We start from the raw sequence: 14,435 nt of genomic DNA, 5'->3' as shown, positions 1-14,435 counted from the left end.
GCACTCAGGAGACACGGGCAGAGGTTGATTTCTGAGTCCAAGGCCAGCCTGGTCTACAGATCAGTTCCAAGACAGCCAGAGCTACACAGAGAAACCCTACCTCAAAAAACAAAACAAAAAAGATGTTTCTTGCCCATCTTGTATCCACCCTACCTTAGAGTTAGCCGCATTTCCTCCAGATTCACTTGTCACTCTACATTCATTACTTGTCATTTTACATTCTCCTTACTTTATATCCACCTGTTCTTGTCTGTACTATACCTGTTTGAAAACACATTGATACAAGCCTTTTTACTATTATCATTTTGTGTAATAATGTATATGTGCATACCCTCCTGTATAGGCATGTACATGCCACAGCATATGTGTGGGAGTTAGAGGCCAACTTTGAACAATTGGTTCTTTTCTTTCTCCATGGGATCCAGAAATTAAACTTGGGTTGTCAGCAAATACCTTTACCCTCAGAGCCATTTCAGCAACTTTGATGTCAGCCTTACCACAAGGCCTGGTACATTAGGTTTACTAAATATTTTTGGATTAAAAAATACTTTTATTGTAATTCAGTGGTTAAAATAGTTTGAATGCTGATGGTTTTTCTTTTTTCCCTCTGTCTAGGCAGACATGTTGGCTATTTGTCGATGAGAAGTAGGAAGAACTGACATACTGGTTTAGAACACTATGGGACCTAACATTTGCGCTGCTTGGGCAGCCAGTGTCCACTGGCACTGCTAAGAAGCCCTCACTCTACTGCAGAACACTAATCTGATCTTGGAAGTGGCTGTTTGTGGCAGGATGTTTCGAAGATGATGATGGCAAGAAAGCAAGATGTCCGAATCCCCACCTACAACATCAGTGTGGTGGGATTGTCCGGCACTGAGAAGGAGAAAGGCCAGTGCGGCATTGGGAAGTCTTGTCTATGTAACCGCTTTGTGCGCCCAAGTGCTGATGAGTTTCACCTGGACCACACTTCTGTCCTCAGCACCAGTGACTTTGGTGGGCGGGTGGTCAATAATGACCATTTTCTGTACTGGGGAGAAGTTAGCCGCTCCCTGGAGGACTGTGTGGAATGTAAGATGCACATTGTGGAGCAGACTGAGTTTATTGACGATCAGACTTTTCAACCTCATCGAAGCACAGCACTGCAGCCCTACATCAAGAGAGCCGCAGCCACCAAGCTTGCTTCAGCTGAAAAACTCATGTATTTTTGCACTGACCAGCTAGGGCTGGAGCAAGACTTTGAGCAGAAACAGATGCCAGATGGGAAGCTGCTGGTTGACGGTTTCCTTCTGGGCATCGATGTTAGCAGGGGCATGAACAGGAACTTCGATGACCAGCTCAAGTTTGTCTCCAATCTCTACAATCAGCTTGCAAAAACAAAAAAGCCCATAGTAATAGTCCTGACCAAGTGTGATGAGGGTGTTGAGCGGTACATTAGAGATGCACATACTTTTGCCTTAAGCAAAAAGAACCTCCAGGTTGTAGAGACCTCTGCAAGGTCCAATGTGAATGTGGACTTGGCTTTCAGCACCTTAGTGCAACTCATTGATAAGAGTCGAGGGAAGACGAAAATCATCCCTTACTTTGAAGCTCTCAAGCAGCAGAGTCAGCAGATAGCTACAGCAAAGGACAAGTATGAGTGGTTGGTGAGCCGCATTGTGAAAAGTCACAATGAGAACTGGCTGAGTGTCAGCCGAAAGATGCAGGCCTCCCCTGAGTACCAGGACTATGTCTATCTGGAAGGGACACAGAAAGCCAAGAAGCTCTTCCTGCAGCACATTCACCGCCTCAAGCATGAGCATATTGAGCGCCGGAGAAAGCTGTACCTGGCAGCCCTGCCATTGGCTTTTGAAGCCCTCATACCTAATCTAGATGAAGTAGACCACCTGAGCTGCATTAAAGCAAAAAAGCTGTTAGAGACTAAGCCAGAGTTCTTAAAGTGGTTTGTTGTACTTGAAGAGACACCATGGGATGAAACCAGCCACATTGACAACATGGAAAATGAGCGGATTCCCTTTGACTTGATGGATACTGTCCCTGCTGAGCAGTTGTATGAGACCCACTTGGAGAAGCTGAGGAATGAGAGGAAGAGAGCTGAGATGCGAAGGGCTTTCAAAGAAAACCTGGAGACCTCTCCTTTCATAACTCCTGGGAAACCTTGGGAAGAAGCTCGTAGTTTTATTATGAATGAAGACTTCTACCAGTGGCTGGAAGAATCTGTGTACATGGACATCTATGGCAAGCACCAAAAGCAGATTATAGACCGGGCAAAGGAAGAGTTCCAAGAGTTGCTTTTGGAGTATTCAGAATTGTTTTATGAGCTGGAGCTGGATGCTAAACCCAGTAAGGAAAAGATGGGTGTTATCCAGGATGTTCTGGGTGAAGAGCAACGATTTAAAGCATTGCAGAAACTCCAAGCAGAGCGTGATGCCCTCATTCTGAAGCACATTCATTTTGTGTACCACCCAACAAAGGAGACATGCCCAAGCTGTCCAGCTTGCGTAGATGCTAAGATTGAACATTTGATCAGTTCTCGCTTTATCCGACCATCTGATAGGAATCAGAAGAACTCTTTGTCTGACCCCAATATTGATAGGATCAATTTGGTTATTTTAGGCAAAGATGGCCTTGCCCGAGAGTTAGCCAATGAAATTCGAGCTCTTTGTACAAATGATGACAAGTATGTAATAGATGGTAAAATGTATGAGCTTTCTCTGAGGCCAATAGAGGGGAATGTTCGGCTTCCTGTGAACTCTTTCCAGACACCAACCTTCCAACCCCATGGCTGTCTCTGCCTTTACAATTCAAAGGAGTCGCTGTCCTATGTGGTGGAGAGTATAGAGAAGAGCAGAGAATCTACACTGGGCAGGCGGGATAATCACTTAGTCCACCTCCCCTTGACTTTAATTTTAGTTAACAAGAGAGGGGACACAAGTGGAGAGACTCTGCACAGCTTAATACAGCAAGGCCAGCAGATTGCTAGCAAACTTCAGTGTGTCTTTCTTGATCCTGCGTCTGCTGGCATTGGTTATGGACGCAACATTAACGAGAAGCAGATCAGTCAAGTTCTGAAGGGACTCCTGGACTCTAAGCGCAACTTAAACCTGGTTAGTTCTACTGCTAGTATCAAAGATTTGGCTGATGTGGACCTTCGAATTGTCATGTGTCTCATGTGTGGTGATCCTTTTAGTGCAGATGACATTCTCTCTCCTGTCCTGCAGTCCCAAACTTGTAAATCTTCCCACTGTGGGAGCAGCAACTCTGTTTTACTTGAACTTCCAATTGGAGTACACAAGAAGCGCATTGAGCTGTCTGTTCTTTCATACCATTCCTCATTTAGCATCCGAAAGAGCCGGTTGGTTCATGGGTACATTGTTTTTTATTCAGCCAAACGTAAGGCCTCCTTGGCAATGTTACGTGCCTTTCTTTGTGAAGTGCAGGATATTATCCCCATCCAGCTTGTCGCACTCACTGATGGCGCTATAGATGTCCTGGACAATGACTTAAGTCGAGAGCAGCTAACAGAGGGAGAGGAAATTGCACAAGAAATTGATGGGAGATTCACAAGCATCCCTTGTAGCCAGCCCCAGCATAAACTCGAGCTCTTCCATCCCTTTTTTAAAGATGTGGTGGAGAAAAAGAACATAATCGAGGCCACACACATGTACGATAATGTGGCTGAGGCCTGCAGCACCACTGAGGAGGTATTCAACTCCCCCAGGGCTGGGTCACCCCTCTGCAATTCAAACTTACAGGACTCAGAAGAAGATGTGGAGCCTCCATCGTACCACCTTTTTCGGGAAGATGCGACATTGCCCTCCCTGTCCAAAGATCATTCCAAGTTCTCAATGGAGCTGGAGGGAAACGACGGGCTGTCTTTCATAATGAGCAACTTTGAGAGTAAACTGAACAACAAAGTACCTCCACCAGTCAAACCAAAGCCTCCTGTGCATTTTGAGATCACAAAAGATCTTTCTTACTTAGACCAAGGTCATCGGGAGGGACAGAGGAAGTCTATGTCTTCTAGCCCCTGGATGCCTCAGGATGGATTTGATCCTTCTGACTACGCAGAGCCCATGGATGCTGTGGTCAAGCCAAGGAATGAGGAAGAAAACATATACTCAGTGCCCCACGACAGCACCCAGGGCAAGATCATTACCATTCGGAACATCAACAAAGCCCAGTCCAATGGCAGTGGCAATGGTTCTGACAGTGAGATGGACACAAGCTCTCTAGAGCGAGGCCGCAAAGTATCTGCAGTGAGTAAGCCTGTGCTGTACAGGACGAGATGCACCCGCCTGGGGCGGTTTGCTAGTTACCGCACCAGCTTCAGTGTTGGGAGTGATGATGAGCTGGGACCCATCCGAAAGAAAGAGGAGGACCAGGCATCCCAAGGTTATAAAGGGGACAATGCTGTCATTCCTTATGAAACAGATGAGGACCCCAGGAGGAGGAATATCCTTCGAAGTCTAAGGAGGAACACCAAGGTAAGACCTGACTTACAGTGAGTTAGTAGGGGTTTGCACAGCATCTCTGAGATCTGATTGGTGATGAAAACTATTCAAGGACAACTTGGTTTTTAAAAAAAAATACTGGATGTGAGAGCACATACCCATGAGAGTACATTCATTCTTTGGCCTGGTGTTAAGAGTCAGCCTGTGCATTAGGTATCTACTACTGGCAGTTCTCATGGGTTTGCCTCTACCTAAAGCAGTAATTACCCAAAAGAGCAGGTGGTGTAGAGCCCTTCAGTGTCCTGACAAGTTGCCAAGCCAGTGACATTATGGATTCTCTTTGCTGTCTTTTTTTTTTTTTTTTTTTTTGTTCTTTTTTTCGGAGCTGGGGACCGAACCCAGGGCCTTGCGCTTCCTAGGTAAGCGCTCTACCACTGAGCTAAATCCCCAGCCCCTCTCTTTGCTGTCTTAAAGATTGTAGATTTGCACCCTTTGTCTGAACATCCATCTTGTATCTGTATTACTTTCACATGGTCCTTCTTTCCTATGCTGATCACAAAGGATGAGGGACTTTACATTAGTGAGGAATAAATGGTTCTCTGCACACACAAATCTATAAAAGTGCTGAAATGGCAAAAAGTCTCAAAATGAAGTTTATCCCTATTTAAAAAGTGCAGCTTTTACATGTTTCTCACTGCTTCCTTCCTCTGCAGTCATCGCTTCAGTCAGTGAGTCTCTAAACTTAAGGAACACCAGGTGTAGAGGGACCGACAAGGGAAGGAAGAAGTTACTCTAGTAGTTTACATGTCAGGCTTGTCCCTAATGCAGCAGGCAGATGAAGTGTCTTCTTGCCGAAGACTACAGGTTGGTGTTTGTGAGGCAGAGAGCTGAAGGTAGTGCCCTGTCCTCTTAAAGGGCTTGAACTTTGAGACAAAGTATCACCCAACTCACCCTGCCATTTATTGTAGGCAGTTCTGTTCAGAGGATGACCTCTTGGTGAGACTCTGACACAGATATAATAACCTGTGACCGTCATCAACACAGGACCATGCTCACTCCCCTCCTCCCTGTCAGTAAACAGCAGACATCAGCTACTTCTGTAAGACTTTACAAGGGCCTTGAAGGGTGCAGTTGCCATAAATGAATACTATATGACACACCATATCAAAATATCGTATAATTTGGAGTCCTAAGAGATAGCATAAAGGCCATTGTGGTAGCCCATGACCCTGGGAGATGTAGGAGTATGATACCATTTTGACCCAGGACATGCAGAGTGCTCTCAGTCACTACTGGCCAGGGCTTCCATGGCCTACCTGTCTGTGAAGTGTCAGAAAGGGCAGAACAGTGTTGTATAGGTTCTGGGCCCCTATCTCTGGCTACTACTTTTCTTCCCATTTGGTTATTCCACAACTTAATGTGTCTACTTGGGGTCCATGCTGCCTTTTGGATTTTGTTCTTCAAGACTTGGAGGGAAGACCCAGTGAAAGTGATTTTTATTTAGGAATCTAACCAACCTCCCTGTGTTTTCCCCAAAGGTCCCCTGCTAAATGATACTGAATCTGAGTGTTTTAAATGTTTTGGCTTTCTTCCTTCTCCACTCCTGGTAAAAACTATTGCTGGAACAGCTTATGCAAATGCTGACAGCCTTCTGATTTGTGGGGGTGTTTGGCACACCTGGGAATTAGGAAGATGGCATAATAGCACACTGAATTACAAGTCTTTTTCTGACTTATGGCAATATTTTTAATACTGCAAACATTGCTTTGAAAACATATTCTCAGACAGGGGATGTAGCTCAGTTGGTAGAGAATGCACCAAGCCTTTGAGAAGCACTGGGTTCTAGTTCCAGCACTACCTAAAACCAAGTATGGTGGTGCACATCTGTAATCCCCATATTCAAGAGGTAAAGACAGGAGGATCCTACCAGATCTAAGGCCAGCCTGGAACCTTTCTCAAAAAAATAAAAAAATTGTTTTTTTAAAAATTGTCAAACAAGCCCTGTTTGACAATTCAGACTCTGTGGTGAAGGCTTAACTCCATAGAAACAGCTAGTCTCTGCATCCTAAGCTGTGTACCTGCTGGCGACATGACCCCAGCTGCTGGATCAGCAGGCATGAAGTACCACCTTCCGGCCCTGTCTTGAGTTATACAGGCCACACCTCTGTGAATCAGATTGAAATGATTCCTCTGGCCCAACAACCATGGCATGCCAACAGTCAGCTTAGGAGTATCCTTACGGAAGAGTGGGTAGAAGCTGGCGTTGTGTTTCCCTGACATGGAGAGTGGTGCTTTCAAGCGAGCATGTGGAGAGGAGGAAAGCCTTTGCTACAGAGCATGCCTCCTGTTAAGACTGCTGCCATTGGGAATGCAGACTGACACTTGTTTTACTGGAAGAGCAAGATACCATCAGGGCAGAGAGTACAAGCCACCCTCCATAAGGGATTTATCTTTTGATTTTTATTGGTATGACGAAGCAGTATGACGTTTATTTCAAGTGAGGGGAAAACATTCTGGAATTTCGCTGGTCATAAAAAACAACTCAGACCCTCCTGTAGGCCATACTACTGGGGAAGTGCCCCTCCCCTCCTACTGGACCAAGCCATAACACTCAGATAATGCAGTTAGATCTATGTGGTTGCTGTGAATGGATTATCTGTCTGCCCAGTTAAAACCTGTAGACAGAGCTCATGTTAGGATAGCTCAGGTAGATTGGGGGTCACTATTAGCTGCTGAGGCCAAGAACAAAGTCCCCAGGTCAGATCCCAACTCCCTGCTTTCTTATTTGGACCATGAGCACATAATGTCCCTCCTCTGGCTCTGAGGTCCTCTGGTCTTCTGAGGGCTGATTATTGTGGGCCAGAAGTTTGGGTTCGCGTCACCGTGAAACTCAACCTGGAAGAGGGATGAGGCTGAAGCACACGCAGTGCATAGGGTGACATGCCCCAGCAGCAGGTAGAACATGACACTGTACCCAGGGAGGGGACTGCTGCAGCCCTCCTAACCACACCACTTCCTCTTTGGTACAAGGTTTAACCCACAGTGATTCAGCTACTTGTTCTGTGCTCACCCTGACAACCACCCTAATGAAGAGAAGCTCTGCTCTGGGTACCAATGTGATGGGGAAAAAAGAAAAAAAAACTCTTCAATACTCCTGCTAATTTGCTAGATTAATACCTTACTATAGAACTATAGTCAGAGAGAGGAACGCTTTCATCTCTTCTAATGAAAGTGCAGACTGTAAAGCCAATGCTCCTTCTTGGGTCCTTTTCCCAACGGAACCATTCAGTAGCCCACCCTCAGTGGGAGCCTTCCGCACTCAACTGAATGAAATTGAAACTCCAAGATTGCACTTGGGCGGCTGTGAATAGAGCTTTGTCTAAAGCTGCCGCTGTTCATGTCTCTGTCTCCCAAGGCTATGTGTTTGCAAAGACGAGATCGGGACCAGCAGCTCTTATTTTAAAGCCAAAAAGCAAGCCGCAAAGCCTTGCTTCACAATTGTACCCTTGGGGCTCATTTAGTATGCTGAAATTTGGTGTGTTTGACCACGATTTAAAGACTAGACATTATTGGCTGTTTACCCTTCTGTCAGAAATGTTCTTACTCCTGTGTTTAATAAAAAGATACAATAGTGATAAAGAAAATCTTTCACTTACTGTGGCTGCCACATGACAGGACAACCTATTGAAAAGTGAACTGTTTGAATCACACATTGTTTGGTCTATAAGGCACCAAGTAACCAGTTTGACAGTTTGTGTCCCCCCCAGTGAATTGGCTTATTTCATTGGATTTAGTGAATTGGCTGGTTGTTGTGGCTTTGTGCGGACACAGCTCTCGTTTTGTGAGGCCTAGAACGGAGTTAAAGTTTCTAGTGTGAATGAAAACCAGCTGGGGAGTTGGGCTGCCCACATCCCTGAGAGGGATATTGGTTTTGACAGACAAGTGGAATGTGATAAGAGCTCTTTGTAACTTGCTCAGAAAAACCTCAGTGTTTGCTTCTGAGCTTAGTCCTCCTGAGTGAGCATAAGACCAGATACCCGAATGCTATGATCCTAGCTCGTACTTCGAGGTAGAAGCAGGAGGATTGGGAGCTCAGGGTCACCTTTGGTACATAGTGAATTTGAGGCCAACATGGGCTACATGAAACTGCTTTTTTAAAAACAGGACTAACATGGCCTTTCTGACTTCTAAAAAGAGATTTATTGGGGCTGGAGAGATGACTCAGTGGATAAGAAGAGGCACATGCAGGCAAAATGCTCATGCACATAAAACAAAAAGAAAAATCTTTAAAATTTTTCGTTTTTAAAGAAACTAAAGAAAGTATTTTGGCTACCATGTACAAGCAGCTTTGCCCTTTAAAAAGCCAGCATTCTGTTTGGTGCGAGGGCATCAGCAGGCACTTGTCTTAGCCTGCTGTTAGGGTGTCCAAATGTGCTAGTTAGTGTTCCTCGGTGATAGCTTCTGAACCAGAATGTACTTTGTTACCAGACAGAGAGGTACTAGATATGGAAGAGTTCTTTAACAAAATTTCTGCTCAACTGAGACATCTAGGAAAGTTCCCAAAGGAATTGGTAATTTAAAACTAACATTGACACAGCACCAGGCAGGCAATTAAAAATGGAGGATTCATGGGGGTACAGTGTGAAATTCAGAGTGGGGAGGGGAGACCAGAATCTTTTTATATGGGTACAGTTTGTAGTGTGGCTGCCACAGAAACAGAAAAAGAATGCCAAATTATAGAATGCATACTGGTAGGTGTGTGCTTTCACCTGTGCAATTTTTTAATCCCATCCTTTATTTTATAGATGAGTATATTTTGGAGCACATTTTGAGGTGTGGTCTGTTGTGGGGAAGGCATGGGAACAGATGTGGTCTCAGTGGGAAAAGAAGTTCTTACTTTTCACAGCTGGCTGGACCAGGAAGCAGAGCTGATTTATATCTTAGAGATGAGGTGACTAAGTCTCAGAGAGATTAAACACTACCCCAGCAGGGAATGGTGGTACTTGCCTGTAATTCCAGCCCTTGGGAGAACCATGAGTTCAAGGCTAGTCTCAGCTCCACACTGACTTTGAGGCCAGTCTGGCTACATGAGACACTGTCTCAAAAAGAAGTAAATACCTTACCTTGTCTGGTTTACCACTATGCAAAGAATGGATGAGTTTTTGAGGCCAGTCTTCTAGCTGCCATTCTGCTGCAAAAAAGTTGCTAGTATTCACTGTTCATGTGCACATGTTTAGACCAAGGAGCCCATTCACTGTGTTCATTCAAACAGAGTCTATGTTGGTAAGTCCATTTCTTTATGCTGTTCTCCTAAGGACATGTTACTGTTGTTTCTGTCTTCAAAGGCTAGTCAAGTAGGGCCAAAATAGGCATGGAGGGACTGAATTAGCCATTGGAACTTTAAGAAGTTGTTTTAAACTCATGCCAGAGGATTTTCAGTTTATTTTATTGTGTTTTTTTTTTTTTGTTTTTTTTTTTTTTGTTTTTTTTTTGTTTTTTTTTGAGGCAGTCTCTATGTAGCCTAGGCTGGCCTCAAGCTCAGTGATCCTGTCTGAGACTCCTGAGTGCTAGGATTATGTGTACCATCATGCCTGGTTTCTCTGTTATTTTAAACCTAAAGAACTTCTGTAGTGTGTTTTTGGCTTTTGTTTGTTTGTTTGCTTGTTTTGCTATTAAAAGTAGACAATGTTTTTAACTATCTGCTTTAGCTTGCACACACCTGTGCCTTAAATAAAATATGGAGCCCAGATCTTTATTTCAAAGGACAAAGAATTCTGTGATGCTTCCCTAAGCCAGCTGTCTCTGCTCCACGACCTGGTTAGACCAAACTAACTGCAGGGCCCAGGTGAGGTCAGCTGCATTCCAGAACCACCCCTCTTCCCAAAGGCCAGGCCCACAAGTCTGGCAAAGTCAGGGTCACTGTGCTTGAGATTTCTGGCAGGGATTACATAGTTGTGCCTGGGTCCAGTGGCCTCTTCTACTTTGCCTACAGCTGCACTGTCCAGGAATTCAGTCTTGAGATTCTCAACTTGCCAGGACGCAGGTTTGCCAGGCTTGCTAGACTCTATCACTCTGCAGTGGACTGACACAACTGCCTTCCTGTTTGCCCTAAATCAAGGTGTTCTAAGCTGATGAGTGCCAGGAGCATGAGAACTTAATTGAAAGGGCCCCTTTGAAGCTCTGTAGGAAACATGAGAGAATGATTGTTAACTAGAAAATCACAGTGTTGACTATGAATGCAAGATGGGGTGGAGGAAGCCTGAGTGATGTCTTCTTTTGTTTTTCGAGACAAGCTTTCACTATACTGTACAAGCTGGCTTCAGATTTGGGCAATCTTCCTGCCTCTGTCTCCCAAATTGCAGGTGTGAGCTAATACACACAGCTTTAAGCTTGTTTAAAGGAAACAAAGAGGTCTGGAACAGTGGAGCCATTATTCATTCCATCAGCATTCCATCCTATCTAAAAGGATAGGAGGAGGTGATTTAAGCTGGGCCTGCCTTCATCTGGGGCATTAATGTTTCATCCTGGAGGAAGTAGTGTAGGCTTTGGCTACAGTTGCTCACAGCCTTTTACAGGGTCTCTGATCTCTGCTGTGAAAGGGGCGAATACACTTTTGCCTTGCAGGGTGGCTTTGACGTTTCAACACCTAGCTAGCTTCCTAGGGAATTGCTTTTGCATTGTTTGATCCATTCGAGGCACAGATGTGTGGGTCATTCTAGGCCTTGGCCTCTTCTAGCCTTTTCCAGTTAGGCCTGCTAAGTGAGTACCCCAAAAGAAGATGGATGTTAAGAACACCTTCTGTGAGAGTGCTCCCTGTGATTCCCTAAAGAGGGACATGTGCCTGACTGGGGACATGAGACATCTGGCATGCCACTTGGGAGAATGACATTTCTAACTAAGATGTACACAGTAACCCTTCAGATGTCAGAAGTGTGGGTAATATCAGAAGCCAGCCCAGCTCTTGGCATAGCATTCCATATACTGACTTTGCAATGGGGAAAGTTTAGAGTAGTTGTTCAAGAGTTCCTTTCTAATTTTGTGATGCTTTGGGAAACCTTTAGATATCTAAAGGATGTTTTTGACATTCTATAATCCAGAGTTTAAATCTTAAGAGAGCGCATGTGAAGAGATGGAATGGAATTCATGTCATTCAGCAAGGGGGACTGATAACTGTCTAAATACTATCTTAATAAATTGAAGGGTTAAACTAGATCTTGGACTCTCTGAGGTGAAAGAGATACAAAGCAGTCTAATTTATATTTTATCCTGCTCTCATCTCTGCAGTACAACTATACAGAATAAGCCTGCTCCTTAGTAGCAGTAGGTGGCCCCTACAACCTAGCATAACTGTTTTAGGGCCCTTCTTTTTTCTGCTTGAAATTGTCTGAGCATAGTTGCCCATGCTTATAATCCCAGTACAGAGAAGACAGAGGCAAAACGATTCAAGACCTTAAGACCAGCCTGGGGGTTGGGGATTTGGCTCAGAGGTAGAGCGCTTGCCTAGCAACCGCAAGGCCCTGGGTTCGGTTCCCAGCTCTGAAAAAAAAAAAAAAGACCAGCCTGGTTTATATGAGATACTATTTTTTAAAAATGATGGTGGTGGTGGTGGTGGTGGTGGTGGTGGTGGTGGTGGTGGTGGTGGTGGTGGTGGTGGTGGTGGTATATGAGATACTATTCTTTAAAGTAGTAGTAGTTGTTGTTGTTGTCGTCGTTATTGTTGTTACAGTAATAGTAATAATCTGTGACCAGAAAGATGACCCAGAGGTCAAGAGCTCTTAATGCTCTATCAGAAGATTGAAGTTCAGATCCCAGCACTCCCATCAGATGGCTTGCAGATGCCTATAACTTTGGCTCAAGGGATCAGACACCACTACCACCCCTTTCTGGCTCAGTGGGCATACATGTGCAGACACTGTCTTGATTAGTTTTAGGTTGGTTGGTTGGTTGGTTGGTTGGTTGGTTTGTTTGTTTGTTTGTTTGTTTGTTTGTTTGTTTGTTTTTTAAATCAACCTGATATAAGCTAGAGTCATTTGAGAAGAGAGAATATCAACTGAGAAAATGTCTCTATCACATTTGCCTACATACAGAGCATTTTTTTTTTTGACTGATGATTGTTGTAGAAGGGCCCAGATCACTGTGATTACTACCATCCCTGGGTAGATTGTCCATAAGGAAGTGAGCTAGTTTAGGCACGGTGGCACACACCTTTAATCCTAGCACTCTGGAAGCAGAGGCAGGCAGATCTCAAGTTTGAGACCAGCCGGCTTTACATAGTGAGATCCTGTCTTAAAAACCAAACTTAGAAAACGTTAAGTAAACAAGACAGGAAGATCATTCCCCTGTGGTCTTTCAGTTCTTATATCTAGGTTTTTGCCTTGAGGTCCTGTCCTGACTTCCTTGAATGAAGGATTATAATATGGATGTTGTAAATGAAGTAAAAACTCTTTCCTCTCCAGGTTGCCTGTGGTCTTACCACAGCAATAAAAAGCAAGCTAACACATACACAAATAAAGCCTTTGAGTATATTACCTTTACAACCCTTTACACATCTAGATGGTCGATGTGCGTTTATTCGTTTTCCAGCATCCATTTACTCATTCTACCTACTCCAAGAATTTTCCCCCAGGAAGTTTACTTAAAACCGTAGTGCTATAAGCACAAGTTCTGCAGTCACACAGAAGACCCACCTAGGTGGGGTTTTCTTGCATTCATCTCCAGGGTCTCACACCTCCCTCCTTCCCTCCCTTCCTCACTGCCTCCCTCCCTCACTTCCTTTCTTCATTTCTCCTTCTTTCTCTTGCTGCTCCTCCTCCATTATTTTCTGTGTAAACCCAGGCATATCTTGTGTCTGTAGAGGTCAGAGGACAACTTTGAGGCACAAGTTTTCTCCTTTCCCTGGGTGGGTCCTCGGTATAGAAAAAGATCCTCGGCTTTAGTAGCAGGTGCTGAGCCAGCTCAGTGGCCCCAAGGTTCTGTATGCATGTTTTGTTGTTGAGTGGGTTTTGTTTTGTTTTTGTATGGGAGTGTGGTGGTATTCTAGGGGCATGGATAGCAGTGGCATGCTATCATACAGTCCACTAGAAGGGACTGGGCACTGAACAGTAAAGTGCTTGCCAATCAGAATCTCTCCCCATGGTTCCAGATCTCTAGTACCACCAGAGAGGGGAGTGGGAGAAAGAGAAAGAAACTGGGCATCTAGTGTATACGAAGTACTTGGGTGAAACAAATCTCTCTAACCAGTAACTTGATAGTATATCCTGAGTATCAGTCTGAGGAGTATGTTGTTTCAATTTGATTAGAGGCTACAGTTAAGGCTAGAAGGAGGTATCCTGGCGATGACTGGGCGAATGGGGCCATCTCCTGCCTTTTGGTTCTCCTCTTTGCCTTAGCAGCACTTTATTTGGAAGCTTGAGTTTTACTGAGAAATAATTTATCTTCATTTTGACAGAGAAATTTGTCAGGATTGATGGAAGTGTTGTTTTAATTCAGATGGTCAGTCACTGGTTATTCACATTCCAGAACTGACCTTTTAAATGGCAGGGACATTTACAGGGAGAACATTGCTTGACTCAAGGCTGCAATATTGTGCGTCTGCTGAAAGGTCCCACCCATAACATCCTGTGATCAGGGAGCTCTCAGGAAGGTAGATAGAGATGATATGGTACTTGACCCAAGCCACAGTCAGATTGAAAACCTTGAAGTCTGTTTTTCTTTTGTAAGATAGGGTCTTTAACCCACTCTGGCTTCAAACTTGCTATCTTGTCAAGGATGACCTTGAACTTCTGGTCCTCTAACTCCACCTCCAAGTGCTGTAATTAAAGGAAGGCATGTGCCGCCGCCGCCACCCCCCCCCCCCCCAATCCAGTTTTATGTGGTGCTGGGCATCAAACCTGAAGTTTTATGCATGCTAGACAAGTATCTTACCAATTGAGTTATATCATCAGCAGGTTCTTTTGGAAGCTATGGGGGTTATCTCAGTGTGTT

General features: G+C 44.5%; 1 protein-coding gene across 5 annotated transcripts in view; it reads left to right on the top strand.

Annotated features, from left to right (window-relative positions):
• Arhgap35 (Rho GTPase activating protein 35) overlaps window positions 1–14,435 on the top strand; it is a 116,862-nt gene that overhangs the window by 50,558 nt on the left and 51,869 nt on the right. For all 5 annotated transcript variants that reach the window (NM_001271132.1, XM_087551859.1, XM_087551855.1 and 2 more), the window contains 1 exon segment: window positions 616–4,484. In NM_001271132.1, coding sequence (NP_001258061.1) covers window positions 804–4,484 — 3,681 coding nt within the window. In that variant the 5' untranslated portion in view covers window positions 616–803.

This window comes from Rattus norvegicus, chromosome 1 (assembly GCF_021556685.1).
Source record: "Rattus norvegicus strain SHRSP/BbbUtx chromosome 1, alternate assembly SHRSP_T2T, whole genome shotgun sequence".
Taxonomy (NCBI): Eukaryota; Metazoa; Chordata; class Mammalia; order Rodentia; family Muridae; genus Rattus; species Rattus norvegicus.
The sequence above is the reverse complement of the archived record's forward strand: the minus strand, read 5'-3'. Positions and strand labels throughout refer to the sequence as shown.